Below are 20,972 nucleotides of genomic sequence, written 5' to 3'. Positions count from 1 at the left end.
GGAGTTGTTAAAATACATTAGGACAGATAAGTCCCTGAGGCCTGACGGAATATTCCCCATGTTGCTCCACGAGGCGAGAGAAGAGATTGCTGAGCCTCTGGCTAGGATCTTTATGTCCTTGTTGTCCACGGGAATGGTACCGGAGGATTGGAGGGAGGCGAATATTGTCCCTTGTTCAAAAAAGGTAGTAGGGATAGTCCGGGTAATTATAGACCAGTGAGCCTTACGTCTGTGGTGGGAAAGCTGTTGGAAAAGATTCTTAGAGATAGGATCTATAGGCATTCAGAGAATCATGGCCTGATCAGGAACAGTCAGCATGGCTTTGTGAAGGGCAGATCGTGTCTAACAAGCCTGATAGAGTTCTTTGAGGAGGTGACCAGGCATATAGATGAGGGTAGTGCAGTGGATGTGATCTATATGGATTTTAGTAAGGCATTTGACAAGGTTCCACACGGTAGGCTTATTCAGAAAGTTAGAAGTCATGGGATCCAGGGAAGTTTGGCCAGGTGGATTCAGAAATGGCTTGCCTGCAGAAGGCAGAGGGTGGTGGTGGAGGGAGTACATTCAGATTGGAGGATTGTGACTAGTGGTGTCTCACAAGGATCTATTCTGGGACCTCTACTTTTTGTGATTTTTATTTACGACCTGGATGTGGGGGTAGATGGGTTGGTTGGCAAGTTTGCAGTTGACACAAAGGTTGGTGGTGTTGTAGATAGTGTAGAGGATTGTCAAAGATTGCAGAGAGACATTGATAGGATGCAGAAGTGGGCTGAGAAGTGGCAGATGGAGTTCAACCCGGAGAAGTGTGAGGTGGTACACTTTGAAAGGACAAACTCCAAGGCAGAGTACAAAGTAAATGGCAGGAGACTTGGTAGTGTGGAGGAGCAGAGGGATCTGGGGGTACATGTCCACAGATCCCTGAAGGTTGCCTCACAGGTGGATAGGGTAGTTAAGAAAGCTTATGGGGTGTTAGCTTTCATAAGTCGAGGGATAGTGTTTAAGAGTCGCGATGTAATGATGCAGCTCTATAAAACTCTGGTTAGGCCACACTTGGAGTACTGTGTCCAGTTCTGGTCACCTCACTATAGGAAGGATGTGGAAGCATTGGAAAGGGTACAGAGGAGATTTACCAGGATGCTGCCTGGTTTAGAAAGTATGCATTATGATCAGAGATTAAGGGAGCTAGGGCTTTACTCTTTGGAGAGAAGGAGGATGAGAGGAGACATGATAGAGGTGTACAAGATAATAAGAGGAATAGATAGAGTGGGTAGCCAGCGCTTCTTCCCCAGGGCACCACTGCTCAATACAAGAGGATATGACTTTAAGGTAAGGGGTGGGAAGTTCAAGGGGGATATTAGAGGAAGGTTATTTACTCAGAGAGTGGTTGGTGCGTGGAATGCACTGCCTGAGTCAGTGGTGGAGGCAGATACACTAGTGAAGTTTAAGAGACTACTAGACAGGTATCTGGAGGAATTTAAGGTGGGGGCTTATATGGGAGGCAGGGTTTGAGGGTCGGCACAACATTGTGGGCTGAAGGGCCTGTACTGTGCTGTACTATTCTATGTTCTATGTTGAGGGATAGGTTATTGTCTTCGCACCATGCCACCAGGTTCTTAATTTCCTCTCTGTACTCAAACTCATCATTACCCGAGATATGGCCTACAATTGATGGGGTTTCATCTGGGCAAATATGAGAGGCTGCATCTTGGGTGGTCCAATGTCAAGGAAAAGTGTACAGTAAATGGAAGTCTTGGAAAGACTAGTCTTAGTCTCGGAATGCAGGCCCATTGTTCCCTGAAGCTGACAACACATGCGACAAGATAATGAAGAAGGCAGACAGTACACTTGCCTTCATCGTTTGAGGTACTAAGTACAAAAGTTGGGATGTCACATTGTAATTTTACAAAACTTTGGTCAAACCGCATCTGGAACACCGTATGCAGTTCTGGTCACAGAAAGAATCAGTTGTGCTGGAGACAGTGCAGAGGAGGTTTTCTAGGATGGCGCTGGGACTGGGGGAGGACCTCAGTTATGGGTAGAGACGAGAAAGGGTGGGACTGTTCTCCCTGGAATGGAGGGGCCACCGATAGAAGTCTGCAAGGAGCACAGAAGCAGGAGATAGTTAAGTTTTCTTCAGTGGTAGGAATATCTGAATCAAGTTCAAAGCTGCAGTGTAATGCTGCAGTTCAATATAACTGTGGTTAGATTAGTTCCGATCGCTTCATTATAGGAAGGAAGCGGAAGCTTTCGAAATGGTGCAGAGCGGATTTACCAGGATGCTAAGTGGATCAGACAGCATGTCTTATGAAGATGGGCTGAGCGAGCTGCTGCTTTTCTCTGAGTGAAGGAGGATGAGAGGTGACTTGATGGAGAGGTAAAAGACTGCAAGAGGCATAGAAAGAGCAGAGAGGCAGACGCCTTTACTCAGGGTGGAAATGACTCATACAACAGGGTCTTAATTTTGTGATTGGAGGAAAGTATACAGCTGGCATATCAGTGGTAAGTTCTTTACACAGAGGGTAGTAGGTGTGTGGTTGCTGGAAGAGGAAGATACACTAGGGGCATTTAAGAAACTCTTAGATAAGCACATGGATGAAAGCAAAATGGAACATTTTGAGGGAGGGAAGGGTTAGATTGATCTCCGAGTAGGTTTAAAGCTCGGCACAGCACCATGAGCAGAAGGGCTTTCACTGTGTTGTAGTGTTGAATGTTCTATGTTGTAAGAGGAGGTCGTTTTAAAGGGAAGGGAGGGCGATTTAAAGGGAATCTGAGCATTAAGTTCCACAAGCAGAGGGTGGCAGTTATTGTGGAACAAGTTGCCGGAGTGAGTGGTATAGAGATGGTCACATTGTAGCACATTTGGACTGGTGTATGGATAGGAAAGGTGCAGAGAAATATGGGCTAAATGCAGGCGAATTTGAGGAACGTGGATAAGTTGGATGGTTAGTCTTTTTTGACCCAGAATAGAGGTCTAAATGTGGGGGTGGGGGGGTAAGAAGCAGATATAGCCAAAAGGCAGTTCATCAGCAACTTCACTGGCAACTCTGTAGGAGGGTACTTTCGTAATAGAAGCAAATAGGATCAGCGTAGACAGGTGGAGGTCCACCAGGACGAGATGGGATGAAGTACCTGGTTCTGTGCTGCACCACTCTGTGCCTGTGACTGGCATGATTAGGGGTGGGAGGGCAGAGAGTCGGGATGAGGGAGGGTAGTTGATGTTCTGCTGGGAGTCAGTGAGTGTGGGTCAGTAACCTGACCTGGCTAGTGGTTGTGGCCACAGCTGGATATCACCAGCTGGGGGGAGCCAACACGGCGGCAGTGACCACAGGAGAGGAACGGGTGGTGTCAGGCTGTCCCATGACAAGGGAGTGGGTCGGTTGTAGACAACAGGAGAGAAGTGACCAGCAGATGAGACTAGCAGCATGAGAACAGCGGTTTGTCAGTCACAAGAGTTGGAGTTTGACACAGTGTGGGTGGGCAGAGAGGAAGAAAGGGAAGTAGAGTGTAGAGGGAGAGAGTGGGAGTCAGACGAGGGAAAGAAGGACAGAAAGACACTGGGGGTGGCGATGGGAAGAGACGGGGGAATGGAGGTGGAGGGTAGGGCTGGAGGGATGGAGAGAGGGAAAAGGCAGGAGGTGGTAGAGGGGATGGGGAGGGGGGAAAGGGAGGGAGGTTGAGAGGAAGGGAGAGAGGTGGGGAGTGAGGGGGTGAGGATTAGGTGAGAGGATGGAGGGAAGAGTAGGGTAAGAGATGAGGGAGAGAAGGAGGAGGGGAGAGGGTGAGGAGGAGTGAGCTGGGGAGTGGGAGAGAGGGGGATTGAGAGGAGCTGAGTAGGAGGAGGGGAGGGCAAGAGAGGAGGGAGAGAGGTGGGTTGAGATGGGGAAAGGGAAGTGTTGAAAGGTGGGGGAAGAGAGGGTGATGAGAAGAGGGAGGAGAGAGGGTTTGAGAAAAAGGAGAGAGATGGGGATTGGGAGGAGGGAGAAATGAAGGGATGGAGGTAGTGAGGGGGTTGGAGAGAAGGTGAGGATTGTTTAAGGGAAGGGTAAGGAGGAGAGAATGACTATGTGAGGAGAAAAGACAGAGGGACACACACACACACACACACACACACGTGGGGAGCCCTCATCCTTTATAGAAGCAGAAGCCCCATCTCCAGTGGGACGTGTGAACCTGTTGTATCTGTGTTTTCCGGGCCCTGATCGATAGGAGCTGGCCACATCAGCAGACTCCATTAGTGTGGGATCCCGGCAGTGCACCGAGGTCGCTAATGGCTCACCCAGAGCTGCAGGCACAGATCCACACCTGCTGAATTATTGATCTCCCACTCGGGGGAGAGAGAGAGAGAGAGAGAGAGAGAGAGGGTGGGAGAGAGAGAGAGAGAAGGAAGAGGAGTAAGGAAGAAATGGAGGGGAGGGAGGGGGAGAGAGAGGGAGGGGAAGGAGGGAGAGTGAAGAAGGGAAGGAAGGAGGGGAGAGGGGTCGAGGGAGTAGAGAGATGGAAGTGAAGGAGGGGTGAGATGGAGAGAGGGGAAGGACAGAGGGAGAGAAAGAGACAGAATTAGTGAGGAGGGGAGGTGGGGTTGGAGAGAGGGAGGGTGGAGAAACGGATAGGCGGGAGGTAGAAAAGAGAGAGGGGGTTAGTGGGGACACAGGGAGAGATGGGGAAAGGTATGGAAAGGCCGGGAGAGGTGGAGAAAGAGAGACAGAGAGGTTAATGGGAACGGGGAGAGATAGGTAGAGAGGTGTGGAAAGTTGGAAGAGGGGAGAAGGGAAGAGGTGGGGACAGAAAGAGAGGAGGATGGGAGCGAGAGAGAGGCAGATAGAGAGGACAGAGGGTAAAGGCGGTAGCGAGAAAGAGATAAAGAGAGGAAGTGCGAGATCGATAGAAAAAGAGGTGGAAGAATGATTTCTGGGATCTTGTCGTGCCCGCCCAGGCTCGGCCTCCCTCCAACACTCGGGACATCTGTGGGTTGGGTGTGAGCGTGTCCGCGGGACGTCCGGAGAAGAGGCTCGCCTGTCCCTGCGGCTCCCGGGGGCGGGAGCGAGACCGGACCATTTCCCGGTTTGAGGCTCACGCCTCTTGATCTTGAAGTTGGTTTGGCGTAACCCACCCTGAATCCGACCCGACAAACAGGCTGTGCAAGTTCACTTGTGTTGCAGGAGGAGGAGATTTGGTCTTGTTTTACAATGCGAAGTGTCTTTGGATTCTGCTAATTCACCTGGAGGGAAAGGCCGCTCCGATTACTTGGGTGTCGTCTCAGGCCACCCGTCCCGACAGCTGGCTATCGATTTGCGGAGGTCTCCACACATTCACTAGGTAAGGACCCGATGGACAGCAGCGCCCCCAGAAGTCAAGGGAACTGCTCGGGGCAAGTTGAGATACGTCTGGAAATGAGGAAATGAGAGAGCGAGCGGGGCAGAGAGAGGGGGCTGGGGGCAAAGAGAGAGGAGAGGGCCAGAACGGGAGGGGTGAGACTGAGAAAGAGAGACAGTTACATCTGAGATATAATCCCGGGGTTCTGGGTTTAAAGGCAAAATTACACATTCTCCGACCGTGTTACAGGCTATGATTTAATCCAGGAATTCCGGAATTTTCTTTTTGTATGGAATTACAGATCCCCGGGAGTGAGTTACAGGCTGGAAACTAATCCAGAGGTTCATGCGATCTGGTTTTTATATAGCCCCCTGGATGATATTTTACCTTTTATTCCACTCCGGCGGTTTGTTTTTCTAGATATAAACAGTGCATTTCCGATTAGATTCCAGGTTGTAACTCAGTCCTTGGGGACCTGTTATTCTAAATATGAACGACCTGAACTTCAAACTAGATTCTGTGTAGTAACCCACTCCCGGGGATCTGTTATATATTTAAAGACTCCGAACCGCTGGATCAGATCTCACGCTGTAGATCGCTCCAGGGGATTTGTTGTTCTATGTATAAACCCTGAACCCATGAATTAGATTCCAGGCCCTTGACTCACTCTGGGGGAATCATTTATTCTATATATAAACACTTCAAATCCCTGAATCCTATTCCTGTAACTCAATCCTGGGATTGGTTAATTCCATACATACATCTTCTGAACCCCGGAATTTTACTCCAGGCATTCCCTGGGATCTATTTTTTGATATATACAGTGTCTATAAAAAGTATTCACCCCTTTATGGAAGTTTTTGAGTTTTATTGTTTTACAACATTGAATCACAGCAGATTTAATTTGGCTTTTTTGACACGGATCACAGAAAAAGTCTCTTTCATACCAAAGTGAAAATAGATCTGTACAAAGTGATCTAAGGTAATTGCAAATATAAACCACAAAATAATTGATTGCATAAGTTTTCACTCCCTTTAATATGGCACACCAAATCATCACTGGTGCAGCCAATTGGTTTTAGGAGTCACATAATTAATTAAAGCCAAATGGCCGACTTCTGCTCCTTTGTTTTATGGTCTTAAATGGAGATCTGTTTTTGGAGACCTGTGTGCAGTCAAGGTGTTTCAATTGATTGTAGTAAAAGTACACCTGTATCTGGAAGGTCCAGCTGCTGGTGAGTCAGTATCCTGGCAAAAACTACACCATGAGGACAAAAGAACACTCCAAGCAACTCCACAAAAAGGTTATTGAAAAACACTAGTCAGAGGATGGATACAGTACAAGAAAATTTCCAAGTCACTGAATATCCCTCAGAGTACAGTTAATTCAATCATGGAGAAATGGAAAGAATATGGTGCAGCAGACTGTCCTCATAAACTGAGTGACTGTGCAAGAAGGGCACTAGTGAGGGAGGCCACCAAGAGACCTCGACAATTCTGGAGGAGTTACAAGCTTCAGTGGCTGAGAGACTGCATACAACAACTTTGTCTGGGTTCTTCACCTGTCGCAGCTTTATGGGTGAGTGGCAAAGAGAAAGCCACTGTTGAATAAAACTCATATGAAATCTCAGCAACACACATCAAAGTTGCTGGTGAACGCAGCAGGCCAGGCAGCATCTCTAGGAAGAGGTACAGTCGATGTTTCAGGCCGAGACCCTTCAGTTAGTCCTGATGAAGGGTCTCAGCCCGAAACATCAACTGTACCTCTTCCTAGAGATGCTGCCTGGCCTGCTGCGTTCACCAGCAACTTTGATGTGTGTTGCTTGGATTTCCAGCATCTACAGAATTCCTTGTGTTTGCGTTATGAAATCTCAGCTAGAGTTTGCCAGAAAGCATGTGGGAGACTATGAAGTCAGCTGGTTCTATGGTCTGATGAAACCAAAGTTGAGCCTTCTGACAATCAGACTAAACACTATGCTTGGCATAATCCAAACACTGCACATCGTCAGAAACACACCATTCCTACTGTGGAGCATGGTGGTGGGTGCATCATGCTGTGGGGATGCTTCATTGCAGCAGGACCTGGAAGAGAGTAAACTGAATGCAGCAAAATACAAGGATACTTTGGAGGAATACCTGATGCAGTCTGCAAGAGAACTGTGACTTGGGAGAAGATTTGTTTTCCAGCAAAACAATGACCCCAAAGCTACACAGGAATGTCTCAAAAACAACAAAGTTAATCTCCTGGTCAGAGTCCAGACCTCAATCCAACTGAAAAATTGTGGCTGGACTTGAAAAAGGCTGTTCACTCACAATCCCCATACAATATGATGGAGATTGAGCAGTTTTGTAAAGAAGAATGGGGGAAATTTGCAGTGTCCAGATGTGCAAAGCTGATAGAGACCTATCCACACAGTCTCAAGGCTGTAATTGCTGCCAAAGGTGCATCTACTAAATACTGACTTGAAGGGGACGAGTAGTTATGCAATCAATTTTTTGTGTTTAATATTTGTAATAACTTTAGACCAATTTGTTTAAATTTGTTCTCACGAAAGGTTCTTCAAGAAAGCCAGATTAAATCCAATGTGATTTCATGTTGTAAAATAATAAAACATGAAAACTTCCAAGGGGTGTGAATACTTTTTATAGGCCCCTGTAAATCCTGGATTAGGGTCTCAGCCTTTAACTTGCTTCTGCACATCTCATATTCTATATATAAACCACCCACCCGCCCCCCTACCCAAACCCCTGGAGTGGATTCTAGCCTGTAACCCACTCCCAGGGTTCTGTGGAAGAAACATGCAAAATGCTGGAGGAATTCAACCAGTCAGGCAGCATCTGTGGAACGGAATAAAGAATCAAGATTTTGGACTGAAACTGGAACTCATCAAGGCTGGAAAAGAAGAGGGAAAAGCTAGAAATGTTACTCTATATAATCCAACGAATCCTTGGATTAAATTCCAGCCCGTAACTCCGTTCTGGGGATTTCTTATTTTACGTAGAAATCTCATCAAAACTTTGGATTAGATCTCAGTCTGTGATTGTATTCTATATATAATCCCTGAACCCCTTGATTACCTCCCTGCCTATAACTCTCTCTTAAAGATTTGTTATTCTATGTATAAACCCCCCGAACCCCTGATTAGACTCCAATCTGTAACTTACTCCCAGGATTCTGTTATTTTATATAGAAACCCTCAAACCCTCTGGATTGGATCTCAATCCTGGGGATCTGCTATTTCAGCCAAGTCCCATGTTATAACCTGATCTTTCTGTCTCTTGCAGAATTTGGACTTGCAGGGAGAGCTGGGACTCTGATCCTCACTGATCTGGCGGGCAATGGCGTCTGTGTGTAAAGGACCGTGAGGCAAGGGGAGCGCTGGTTGAGCTGGTGGGAGCTGGAAGCAAGTCCTGCACGGTGGCTGTGTGGGGGGCCATGTCCGGTGCGGCAGGGTGGCCGCCGGGCAGGAGGGGGAGGCGGTCAGACGCGCCTCGTCCTGACCATCACCTGTACGAGTCCTACCATCGGGTCAGCCAGCAGTTTCCACTGCTGGTGCTGCTTCTGCTCGTCATCAGTACGGCTTCTATTGCCCTGATCATCCTCTTCTTCAGCCGAGGACTGGTATGTTCCTCTGTGAGACCCGTAGCCTCCCATCCTGATCTCTGCTCCTATCCCCACTAACCACCTCTCCACCACCACCCTCCCTTTTGACTTGTGTTACTCCACAATCAGCTTGGGAGAAGAGGTTTTAGCCCACCCTGATGGTAGGAATGCCAGGATTTCAGGAGGGATCTCAGAAGTGTGATTCCTGGGAATGGAGAGAAAGAGCCCAGTCTCTCCTAATCACTCATCATCTTCATGAATCTTCTCTACATCCTCTCCAGCTTAAACGTATGCTTCCTCTAGCTGGGTGACCATGTCTTGTACAGCAGTATCATAACATCCCAGCTCCTGTACTCAGTGCCCCGACCGATGAAGTGAAGGTCAGTGTGCCAGATGCCTTTCTTCACCATCCTGTCTATCTGTGTCATCACTTTTAAGGAACCTTGTACCTGTATCCATAGTCTCTCATCTCCCCTCTTCGATTGGCCAGAAGATACAAAACCTTGAAAGCATATACCACCAGGCTCGAGGACAGCTTCTACACCACTGTTAGAGTTTCCTCGTATGATAGGTTGCACACTTGAACTCAGAATCTACCTTGTTATGACCTTATTGTCTACACATGCATCGCATGCTCTCTGTACTGTAACACTTAACTCTGCACTCTGTTATTGTTTTACTGGGTACTACCTGAATGCACTTTGCAAAGAATTCTATGCAGACAGTTTTTTGCTGTATCTTGGTATATAACAGATAGAGCATAGAATGCTACAGAGCAGTACATGCCTCTCAGCCCACAATATTGTGCAGACCTTTTTAACCAACTCCAAGATCAATCTATCCCTTCCCTTCCAATTGGCCCTCCATTTCCCTTTCATTCATGTACCTGTCTTCAATAGCCCTAATGCATCTGCCTCTGCCAGTAATTCTGGCAAAGCGTTCCACATACCCACTCTCTGTGTGAAGAACTTACTACTGACATCCCTGCTGTACTTTGCTCTACCCATTTCCACTGTCTGGCTATCTGCTCTATCTGCAGCTTTTATCATCTTGTACATCTCTGTCAAGTCGCCTCTCATTCTCCTTTGCTTCAAAGAGAAAAGCCCTGGCTCGCTCACCATATCTTCATAAGACATGCCCTATAGTCCGGTCGGCATCTTGGTAAATTTCCTCTAGACCCATTCTGAAGCTTTCCCATCCTTCCAATAATGAGGCGACCTGATCTGAACATAATATTTCACATCTGCTGCAACATTAACTCAAGGCTCTTGAACTTAATCCTCTAACTAATGAAGGCCGATACACTATATGCCTTCTTAACAACTCTGTCAACTTTAAACTGAGATACACCAGAAAAACTAAAGTAAATTGGAAACTTTTCACTGTATCTCAGTACACATGACAGTAAGAAACCAGTTTATAGAACAAGGGAACATACACAAACCAGTCCTCATGAAGGGATCAGAAGTGGAGAGAGTGAACAATTTCAAGTTCCTGGGTGTCAATATCTCTGAGGACCTAACCTAGATGCAACATATTGATGCAGCTATAAAGAAGGCAAGACAGGGGCTGTATTTCAATAGGAGTTTAATCTGATTTGTCACCTAAAAGACTCAAAATCTTCTACAGATGTACTGTAGAGGGCATTCTGACTGACTGCATAATAGTCTGGCATGTGGGGGTGGGGGGGTGGTTACTGCACAGGATCAAAGTAAGTTTCAGAACGTTGTAAAATTAGTCAGCTCCATCAAGGGTACTAGTCTCCGTAGTATCCAAAATATCTTCGAGGAGCGCTGCCTCAGGAAGGCAGCATCCATCATTGAGGTCACCCACCACCCAAGACATGCCTCTTTCCATTGTTAGCACAGGAAAAACGTATGCCAGCCTGAAGGCACACACTCAGCAATTCAGGAACAGCTATACTTACATTTTCTACTGCTGCCGCAAAGTTAGCAAATTTCATGACATATACTGGAGATATGAAACCTGATTATGGTTCTGATACTAATTTACCAGCACAGCACAGGAAGAGGCCCTGTGATGTGCCTAACTGATTCAACTAATAATTAACTAACTAAACTAGACATGTCAGTCCATGGCCTCCTCTACTGCTGTGATGAGGTCACTCTCAGATTGGGGAAGCAACACCTTATATTCCATTTGGGTAGCCTCCAACCTGTTGGGCATCATTGATTCCTCGAACTTCCAGTAATTGCACCCCCACTCTCCTTCACCATTCCCCATTCCCATTTCCTTCTATCTCCTTACCTGACCATCACCTCCCTCTGGTCCTTCTCCCCTTTCTCCTTCTCCCATAGCCTTCTGTGCTCTCCTATCAGATTTCCCCGTCTCCAATCCTTTCTGTCTTTCACCAGTTGACTTCCTGGCTCTTTGCTTCTCCCCTCGCCCTCTCCCGGCTTCACCTATCACCTATTACCTTTGTGCTTCTTCCTCTGCTCCCCCCACCTCCACCATCTTACTCTCACTCCTCATTCGTTTACCAGCCCTGAAGAAGGGTCTCAGCCTGAAACGTCAACTACTTGCTCTTTTCCATAGAGGCTGCCTGGTCTGCTGAGTTCCTCCAGCATTTTGTGTGTGTTGTCATGGTCTTTCCAGCATCTGCAGATTTTCTCTTGTTTGTAACTAAACGGATCTCTTCTGCCATCTCCATATACCCCTCAACTCTCTGCACATTTATGGCATATTTAGGAGCCCCTTGAATACCTCTGTTGTGTCAGCCTCCGTCATCCAGACACCCACCACTCCCCGTTAAAAAAAATAACCTGCCCTGCCCTGCACTTCTGCTTGGAACGTATCCTCACCCCCCCCATTTTAATTGCATGTCCTCTGGGATGAGATATTTCCACCCTGGGTAAAAGGGTGTCCGCTCTGTCTGTTCCTCTCGTGGTTTTATAAAACTTCTGTCAGGTGGGGAGGGTGGCGAGAAACCCCAGGGAGGGGATAGAACGGACAGGACTGACTCCCATCACCTCCTCTCTTGCGCAGGAGGTCTCGAAGAATGTGGCTTTCTTCGCCACTGTCGTCGTGGCTCTCGGAGTCTTCCTGTGCACCCTGGGCCTGGCTTACGTGGACCTGGTGTTCAGCAGGGGCATGAAGGCCCTATCGCTGCTGATCTGGGCCTGTCTAGTCGCTATGGGTTACGTCTTCATCTTCGAAGGGCCCGTCGTCAACGCCTGGGATCAGGTAAGAGCCGGGGACAGGATGGTAGGGAATGGATGGTAAAGGGGAGCAGGTGTCAGGTCTGCGCATGTATCACCTGACACATCCTCTGCCTCACCATTTATTCTGCATATTCACCCTCTCCCCCTTTCCTTTACCCCGCCTTCCCCATCTGCCAAACCCCTCTTCCTCTCCTCGTCCACCACTCCATCTCCGCATCACCCTTCCCCCCTTCTTCCATCACCCTCCCAATTAGCCACTCACTGCCCCTTCCCTCTCCACCTCACTTCCTCTTTCCCTGCCTGACTCCTTTTCCTGTTCCATCTCCGTTATGCTCCTTTCTCCTTCTCCCTTTCCCTTTCCCTCACCCTGTGTCCAACCCTGTCCCTGGGAGTGTGTGATGGGACGGTGTGGAGGGAGCCTCACCCTGTGTCCGACCCTGTCCCTGGGAGTGTGTGAGGGGATGGTGTGGAGGGAGCCTCACCCTGTGTCTGACCCTGTCCCTGGGAGTGTATCAGGACGGTGTGGAGGGAGCCTCACCCTGTGTCTGACCCCGTCCCCATGTGTTTGATCACCACAGGTTTACTTTTTCCTGTTCATCACCTTCACGGTCTACACCATGCTGCCCCTGTCCGTGATGGAGGCAGCCATCGCCAGCATCCTCAGCTCCGTCTCCCACATCGTGGTGCTGAGCGTGTACCTCCCCCTGACGTGGCCTACCCAGGCACTGCTGCCTCACCAGGTAATGGCTACGGGAGAGGGAGGGGAAGGAGAAAGAGGGGAGGCAGGATGGGAGTGAGTGGAGGAGTGCGGGCAGAAGGCAATCGAGATTGTTTCAACAGTTTGCAGAGAAGGATCAGCGTCTGCCGTTGGGGGAGGAGGGTGTAATTCACTCTGCAAAGGGAGCAACGTGTACCTCTGAACCTCTCAGTGACTGAACCTCTCTTCCTTCCTATTTCCCTACCACACCTCCTGCACTGTCCTTTCTGTCCCTTCACATCTCCCTCCCCCACTCATAACCACTCCCTCTCTGCACATCTCTCACTCTCCCCTTCATCCTCTCTCTCCCACACCATCCCTCACCCCTCACCCTCCACCTTCCTCGTTCCTTCCTCCCCTAATCCCCCAACTCTCTCCTTTGACTCCCTTTCTCCTTCCCTTCCTCTTTGCCTCTCCCCTGTCCTACCTTGTCTCTTCGCTTTGCTCCCCTCCACCTCTCACCTCGTCTATCTTCCCTCTCCTTCCTCTCCCCATTCCTTCTCTTCATTCTCAATCTTGTTTTCCTTACTCCTCACTTTTCCAACCCCCCCATTACCCCCTCCACCCTCCCCTCTCCATTTCCTCTCCACCCATCCCTACTTCCTCTTCCCCCTATCTCCCTGTTCCCCTTCTGTTCTCTTCCCCTCCTTGTTTCTTCTTATTTATTTCCTCCTCCCCCCTCTCTTCTCTTACCTCCTCTCCCATCCCTGTCTTTCCTCCCTTTACCCCTTCCTCTCCCCCACTCTCTCTCTGGCCCCCATTCCACCCCCTCACCCCGGATCAGCTGCTGGCCAATGCCGTGATCTTCCTGTGCGGAAACTTGGTGGGTGCCTACCAGAAGCTGCAGATGGAGCGAGCCCTGAGGAAAACATTCAAGGACACGCTCAACTGCCTCAGGTCCCACGTGAAGCTCGAATCTCAGAAGAGGCAGCAGGTAGGTGTGGGTGTCAGTTGTCACGTGTCACTCACGGAGGCCAGCCGTCATCTCCTAACTTTCCACTTCCTGGCCCTTAGTCTCCCTCCCCTTTCTTTCGACGTCATAATGAAGGCAAGGCGGTGGATGTGGTCTGCATGGACTTTAGCAAGGCCTTTAATAACGTCCCGCATGGGAAGTTGGCCAAGAAGGTTCAGTTGCTCAGTGTTCAAGATGAGGTAGTAAACTTGATTAAACAGTGGCTTCATAGGAGGAGCCGGAGAGCGGTACTAGAGTGGAAAACGAGATGCCACCGCAAGTGGTCCATACGAGCTCGATTTCAACGTTTAAGGGAAGTTTTGATGGTGCGTGATGCTAGGATTATGCAGGGCTATGGTCCCGTTGCAGCTGAATGGCAGTGGGCAGTTCAACTGTTCGGCATGTACTAGGTGGGCTGTAATTTTCTGTGACTATGTCCTGGGATCAGTGCATTCCCCTAGGAATTGCCTTTATCCAGACAGGACTTGGGGGGGGGGGGGGAGGTGGGGAAGGTGTATAGAGTGAGATGGAAGGAAGGGGAGAATGAGACAGAAATGAAGAGCAAGAACAAGACTGTGACAGATGTCGGGGTGGAGGGAGAGGAACGGACAAATAGAAAGAGAGAGACAGACAGAGAAAGAGAAAAACGGAGGGAGAGGTAGAAGGTGGAGGGGGAGTACAGTCAGAGAGAAACAGCAAGAGGTACTGAAAGGCAGGAAGGGGTAGAAAGAGGGAAAACAAGAGTGGGAGTAGAGGGCAGAGAAAAAGAGAAAGAAAGGGAAGAATAGAGAGAAAATAAGACATACAGAGAGGCGTTAAGGCGGCGAGGGCATGGGGAAAGTCAGGGGCAGATGGGACGTAATGGGAGAAGAGGAAGGGAGAAAGTAGGATGGGAAGAGGGGATGGGTGGTTAGAGAGGGAGGCGGAGAGGCAGGAAAGAGAGGGCAAGAGGGTGGACAGACAGGGAGGAGGAGAGGCATAGGGGCAGAGAAAAGGGTGTGAGAGATAGAGGCAGAGAGAGGGAGAAAGTTAGACAGGAAGGGTGGCCAGACAGAACGGGAGATAGAGGCGGCAAGGAGGAAGAGATTTGGGGAAGGAGAATGAGGGAGAGAGAGGGGCAGAGAGAGAGATAACGTGTGTCGGAGACGGTGTGCGTGCAGTATTTGCACATACTCCTTGTTACCCTGTGAGTTTCCCCTGAGAGCCTCTGGTTCCCTCCCACATCCCAGAGTTGGTAGGTTAATCAGCGACTCTGATTGCCCTCAATGGTTGATGAGGTGGGGTGTGGATACATAGGGCCAGTGGCCAGTAGGGGTGGGGCAGTGGGTGAATTGGTGGGACAGGGTTTGGATGTGGAAGACCACAGACTTCTGGTGTTGGGATGGAGGGAGGTTTGGTGGGACGACCAGAGGTTTGGTGGGGTGGGGGAAGATTTGGTGGGACGACCAGAGGTTTGGGGGGGTGGGGGAAGATTGGGCGGAACTGGGGTTGGACAGAAGATCAGTGGCCTTGGCTTCCCCCCAGGATCACCTCCTCCTGTCAGTGCTGCCGGTCTACATCGCCCTGGAGATGAAGGCGGAGATCATGGAGCGTCTGAGGGGTCCCAAGGAGGGCCAGCCCCAGGTGGAGAGTGGTAACAACTTCCACAACCTTTACATCAAGCACCACAAGGATGTGAGGTACGGGGGTGGGGGGTAGTGGTGTGGGATGGGGAAGGGAGGAGGAAGGGATGGTGGTAGGGAGGAGAAGATGTGGAGGGAATGGGGAGAGGGAAAGGGGCAAAGGCTGACAGACCCCAGAATCATCCTATGTGCACTCCCTCCAAAGACAGAAAGCGACCCTTCCGTACCCTCTGGGTCAGAAAGTGACTGTCATTGACTACTGGGACACGAGTAACTCTTTCCCCCCCCCCACCTTAATCCTCTAGGATAGGAAGTAACACCCCACCAACCTTCTGGGGCAGGAGGTAGCCCCTCTGGGTCGGGGAGTGACCACTCCCAACCGGGACAAGGATGGACCTCCACAGACCTTCTGGGACAGGGACAGATGCCCTGACCCTCTGGGAGGGAAAGTGACCACTCACTGGCTTTCTAGGACTTTCTAGGTCTTTTCTTTAAAGCTTTCTGTCCGTGGACTCACTTTACACCGCACGCTGTCGGAGCAGTGCTGCCAGGATAATCAAGGACACGACCCACCCAGCCAACACACTTTTCGTCCCTCTTCCCTCTGGGAGAAGGTTCAGGAGTTTGAAGACTCATACAGTCAGATTTGGGAACAGCTTCTTTCCAACTGTGATAAGACTGCTGAACGGATCCTGACTCGGATCTGGGCCGTACCTTCCAAATATCCGGACCTGCCTCTCGGTTTTTTTTGCACTACCTTACTTCCCATTTTTCTATTTTCTATTTATGATTTATAATTTAAATTTTTAATATTTACTAATTTTAACTATTTTTAATATCTTTAATATTTAATATTTGTAATCCAGGGAGTGTGAAGCGCAGAATCAAATATGATTGTACGCTCTAGTACCAATTGTTTGGCGACAATAAAGTATAAAGTATAAAAAAGCAACCTCTCACTTGGACAGGAAGTGACTTATCACTGACTCGAGGAATGGAGATGACTCCTCACTGGCCCTTGGGACAGAGAGAGGGACTCCCTCCCCACTGGAACAGGATGACTGGGACAGTGGGGAGGGGGATGAACCTACACTGACCCCAGTCCCTTGTTTCCACAGTATCCTATATGCAGACATCGTGGGCTTCACGCGACTGGCCAGCGAGTGCTCACCCAAGGAACTGGTGCTGATGCTGAACGAGCTTTTCGGCAAGTTCGACCAGATCGCCAAGGTGAGGCTGTCAGCGCGGTGGTGATGGGGAGGGGACCGAGCCCTGAAGCTTTGCCCATCCACTGAAACATCATGTTCCCCACTCCTTCTCCCGTTTCCCTCCCTTTCCCTCCCTCACCTCTCGCAGTCCCCTCCCTTCTGCTGGGATTTCCCTCACCTTCCTCTAGCACTGCCTTGTAAGTCTCGGCGTTCAACTCCACTCACTGCTTCGCAAATTCGTACAACACAGAAACAGAGCCCCTGACCCAACTTGCCCATGCCTCCCAGACATGCATCAGCTCCAGTCCCAGTGGCTCATAAACTCCTAACCCTTCCCCACCCCTGTGCCAGTCCAAATGTCTTATAATCATAATTGTACCTACCTCTACCCGCTGCTCCAGCAGCTCGTTCCACACACCCACCACCGTCTATGTGGAAAACTCACCCATCGGGTCTCTTTTAGAACTTTCCCTTCTCACCAACAGCAGTGTTTGACTCTAAATATCTGGTCATCTGCACAAATGGGTTAATGTTCTTGCTGGGGAATTTAGTAATTTATTCCCCCTCTCCCCCTCTCCCCCTCTCCCCCTCTCCCCCTCTCCCCCTCCACCCTTCCTCTCTCGCTCTCCTTTCCTCTCTCTCCTCACTTCTTCCCATTCCTTTCTCTCCTGTTCTCTCTCTTACACCCTTTCTTTCTCACTCACTCTTTCACTCTTTCACTCTATCTTTTACTCTCTCAATCTCTCTCTCTGTCACACATGCACTCTCACTCTTACTCTCCCTATCGCTCACTCACTTCTCTCGATCTATCTTTCTCTCACTCTCTCTATTCCACTCACTCTCTCACACTCTCTTGCACCCTCTCTCTCACTCTTGTTCTTGTTTTTCACTCTTACACTACCTTTTTCTCACTCTCTCACTCTGTCTACCTCTCCACTTCCCCTCCCAGGACAATGAATGTATGAGAATTAAGATCCTGGGTGACTGTTACTACTGTGTCTCTGGGCTACCTGTCTCCCTCCCTACCCACGCCAAGAGCTGCGTCAGGATGGGGCTGGACATGTGCCGGGTGGTGAGGTGAGTCACCCTCCCTCCTCTTCAGGAGTCTGACCGACTCGGGGGTGGGCGAGTAGGAATGAGGGGGTTGTGGATGAGAAGAGTGAAAGGTGGGGATTGGTGGTGTCGGAGGTGGGAGGAAGGAGGAGAGATGGATAGAGGGAGGAATAGGAGTGGGTCAGTAAGGGAGAAGATAGGAAGGAGCAGGGGTGCAGTGCTAGCTGGGGCGCAGTGGAGCACATCCCGCACGTCTTTAAGAAAAAAGCCAAAATAAACAAGCTAATTAATTAGGTGATGCCCAGGGTGATTTCAGTATCTCAGAAACTGCTGATCTTCTGGGATTTTTACACACAATGGACTCTGGAGTTTACAAAGAATGGTGCCAAAAACAAACAAAAAAATCCAGTGAATGGCTGTTCTGTGAGCGAAAGCATCTTGTTGAATCCACTCACTGGATTTTTTTTGTTTTTGCACCATTCTCTGTAAACTCCAGAGTCTGTTGTGCGTAAAAGTCCAGGAGATCAGCAGTTTCTGAGATACTCAAATCACCCTGGGCGGCACCTAATTAATTAGCTTGTTTATTTTGACTTTTTTCTTCAAGGTGTGCAGGATGCGCTCCAGCTAGCATTGCACCCCTGGGGAGGAGGGGAGGGGAAAGAATTGTGGATGATAAAGGGGAGCAGGAGGGGAAGGAGTAGGAGGATGAAGGAAAGGGCGAGGGAGGAGGGAGGGGTTGAAGAACAAATGAGTGATGTAGGTGAGGGAGAGTTGGAGGGAGAGGGAGGAAAAAGGGAAGCGATGAAGGAGTGAAGTGGGGTGAGAGGGGAAGAGGAGAGATGGATGGAGGGAGGAGTAGGTCAGTGAGGGAGAAGAGAGGGCAGAGGGGAGTGGAAAAGATTGTGGATGAAGAAGGGGGCAGGAGTGGGAGGATGAAGGAAAGGGTGAAGGAGGAGGGTGAGGGAGGGTTTGAGGAACAATGGAGTGAAGTAGGGTGAGGGAGAGTTGGAGGGAGAAAGAAGAGAAGGGATAAAGCATGATGGAGTGAAGTGGGGTGAGAGTTGGAAGGACAGGGTGGGAGAGGAAGGGGGAGGGGATGGAGGGAGTTAATTAGAGGGCGAGATATAGGGAGGTAGGGAGAGGAAAAGGTGAGGGGGAGGAGGGAGGAGGGGGGAAGGACACATTTGGCCCTCCTTACTCTGCTCCAGCCCCAATGTCAGTGACAACCATCCTCTCTCCGGCCCTCCCCCCACAGGAAGCTGCGGGACGCCACGGGCGTGGACATTAACATGCGGGTTGGGGTCCACTCGGGGAACGTCCTGTGTGGGGTCATCGGCCTCCAGAAGTGGCAGTATGATGTCTGGTCACATGACGTCACCCTGGCCAATCACATGGAGTCAGGTGGCATCCCTGGGTAAGTCTCTCCAAGCATCTCTGCCCCTCCCTCTCTCCCCACCCATTCTCCCCCTCCCTATCTCTCTTTCCCAACCCTCCCTTCCACACTCTCTCCCCCCACCACTTTATCCCAACTCTTTCTCCCTCCCTCTCCTAACCCTTTCTCTACTACACTCTCTGTCCCCCCATCTCCCCACCCTCACACTCTCTGCCCTTGCCTCTTTTTTTCCCTCCCTCATTCCCTCTTTCTCTCCCTCCACTCTCTCCCCCCACACTTTCCCCCTCTCTCTTTGCCCCAGCCCCACACCTCCTTGAACCCCTCTTTATCCCACCCACAGCCGCGTCCACATCACTGCCTCCACGCTTGCCCACCTCGGAGGAGCGTTTGAGGTGGAGGAGGGGAACGGACATCTCCGGGACCCGTACCTGAAGGAGAGTAATGTGACCACCTACCTGGTCATCGACACCTGGGTAAGTGTGTGGCTGCAGGGGGTTGGGGGTGAGGGAGAGAGAGGCATGGGAAGCAGTGGCGGAGGGGAGAGAGAGAGGGGGGGTTGGTGAAAGACTGTGGGAGGGAGAGAGAGGCGGGGAATAAGGAAGGGGTGGGAGAGAGATTTGGGGGCTAGGAGAGTGGGGCTACGGAGGGGAGCGCCGTGTTGCGGGGAGCTGCTGAGGAAGGATGGGAGAGGAAAGATAGGAAAGGAAGGAGAGGAGAGGCTGGGATTTTGGTATTGAGGAATTGTAATGAAATATGAGTTCTCCCTCTTTCTTTCTCATATCTCATTTCCACTTTCCCTCTCTCCCTCACCCTTCTCACTCCCCCTCTCTCCTTCTCTCCCTCCATCCCTCTCCCCCACTCCCCTCCCTCTCCCACCCTCCCCCCTTTCTCTTATCTCTCCCACTCCATCTATCTCCCCACTCCCCTCCCTCCCTATCTCTTCCTCTCTTCCCCTTCCTCCCTCACTGCCCCCTCCTCCTCCCTCTTCCTCCCTCTTCCTCTTTCCTTCTCCACCTCTCTCCCTCCTTAACACCTTTGCAATCTGTCTCTCCCCCTCCCTCTCTCCCCCTCCCTCTCTCCCCCTCCCTCTCTCCCCCTCCCTCTCTCCCCCTCCCTCTCTCCCCCTCCCCCTCTCTCCCCCTCCCCCTCTCTCCCCCTCCCCCTCTCTCCCCCTCCCTCTCTCTCCCCTCCCTCTCTCCCCTCTCTCACCCCCACTCCCAGTTCCAGGAAGAGCCTGGCAAGGAGTCCCTGACCCCAGACTGGGACGAGTGTGCCAAGATCCGTGCCTCTGTCCGGATGACCCGCTACCTGGAGTCGTGGGGAGCGGCCAAGCCCTTCGCCCACCTCCGGCACCGGGACAGCCTGCCGGTGGAGAGTCCGAGCATCAACCGCTTAATGAGGCAGGTGGGTTGTCTCGCCACAGAGGAGAGGGGCCAGACCACGTTTGGAATATTGTGAGCAGTTTTGGGTCCCATAACTTGGAAAGGATGTGCTGGCACTGGAGAGGATCCAGGGGATGAATACGAGAATGATCCCAGAAACAGAAGGGTTAGCTGATGAGGAAGGTTTGATGGCTCCGGGCCTGTATTTACTGGTATTGAGAAGAATGAGAGGAGTTTTCACTGAATCTTATCAAATATGGAAAGGCCTTGCTAGAAGATGTTTCCAGTTTTTGGGGTGTCCAGGGTCAGAGGGCACTGCCTCAGAATACGAGGACGTCCCTTTAGAACAGAGATGAGAAGGAATTCATTTTCACAGACGTTCATGGAGACCAAGTCATTGTGTACATTTACAGCAAAGGTTGATCATTTCTTGATTAATAAGAGCGTTAAAGGTTACAGGGAGAAGGCAGGAGAATGGGATTGAGGGGGAAAATAAATCTGCCACA

At 50.2% G+C, this 20,972-nt stretch overlaps 1 protein-coding gene across 2 annotated transcripts in view; it reads left to right on the top strand.

Moving 5' to 3' along the window:
- The window catches only part of LOC140203927 (adenylate cyclase type 4-like), a 52,068-nt gene that overhangs the window by 6,350 nt on the left and 24,746 nt on the right, over window positions 1–20,972 (top strand). The window contains exons 2-12 of one of the 2 annotated variants that reach the window (XM_072270089.1): window positions 5,160–5,316; window positions 8,599–8,935; window positions 11,924–12,121; window positions 12,678–12,839; window positions 13,641–13,790; window positions 15,333–15,487; window positions 16,549–16,660; window positions 17,588–17,715; window positions 18,947–19,105; window positions 19,425–19,557; window positions 20,306–20,488. In XM_072270089.1, coding sequence (XP_072126190.1) covers window positions 8,750–8,935; window positions 11,924–12,121; window positions 12,678–12,839; window positions 13,641–13,790; window positions 15,333–15,487; window positions 16,549–16,660; window positions 17,588–17,715; window positions 18,947–19,105; window positions 19,425–19,557; window positions 20,306–20,488 — 1,566 coding nt within the window. In that variant the 5' untranslated portion in view covers window positions 5,160–5,316; window positions 8,599–8,749. Of the gene's footprint in view, window positions 1–4,933; window positions 5,317–8,598; window positions 8,936–11,923; window positions 12,122–12,677; window positions 12,840–13,640; window positions 13,791–15,332; window positions 15,488–16,548; window positions 16,661–17,587; window positions 17,716–18,946; window positions 19,106–19,424; window positions 19,558–20,305; window positions 20,489–20,972 lie in introns of both variants that reach the window. The other variant, XM_072270090.1, reaches the window with a different exon arrangement.

This window comes from Mobula birostris, chromosome 10 (genome assembly GCF_030028105.1).
Source record: "Mobula birostris isolate sMobBir1 chromosome 10, sMobBir1.hap1, whole genome shotgun sequence".
Taxonomy (NCBI): domain Eukaryota; kingdom Metazoa; phylum Chordata; class Chondrichthyes; order Myliobatiformes; family Myliobatidae; genus Mobula; species Mobula birostris.
Note: the sequence above shows the minus strand (reverse complement) of the source record. Positions and strands in the feature narration are given on the sequence as shown.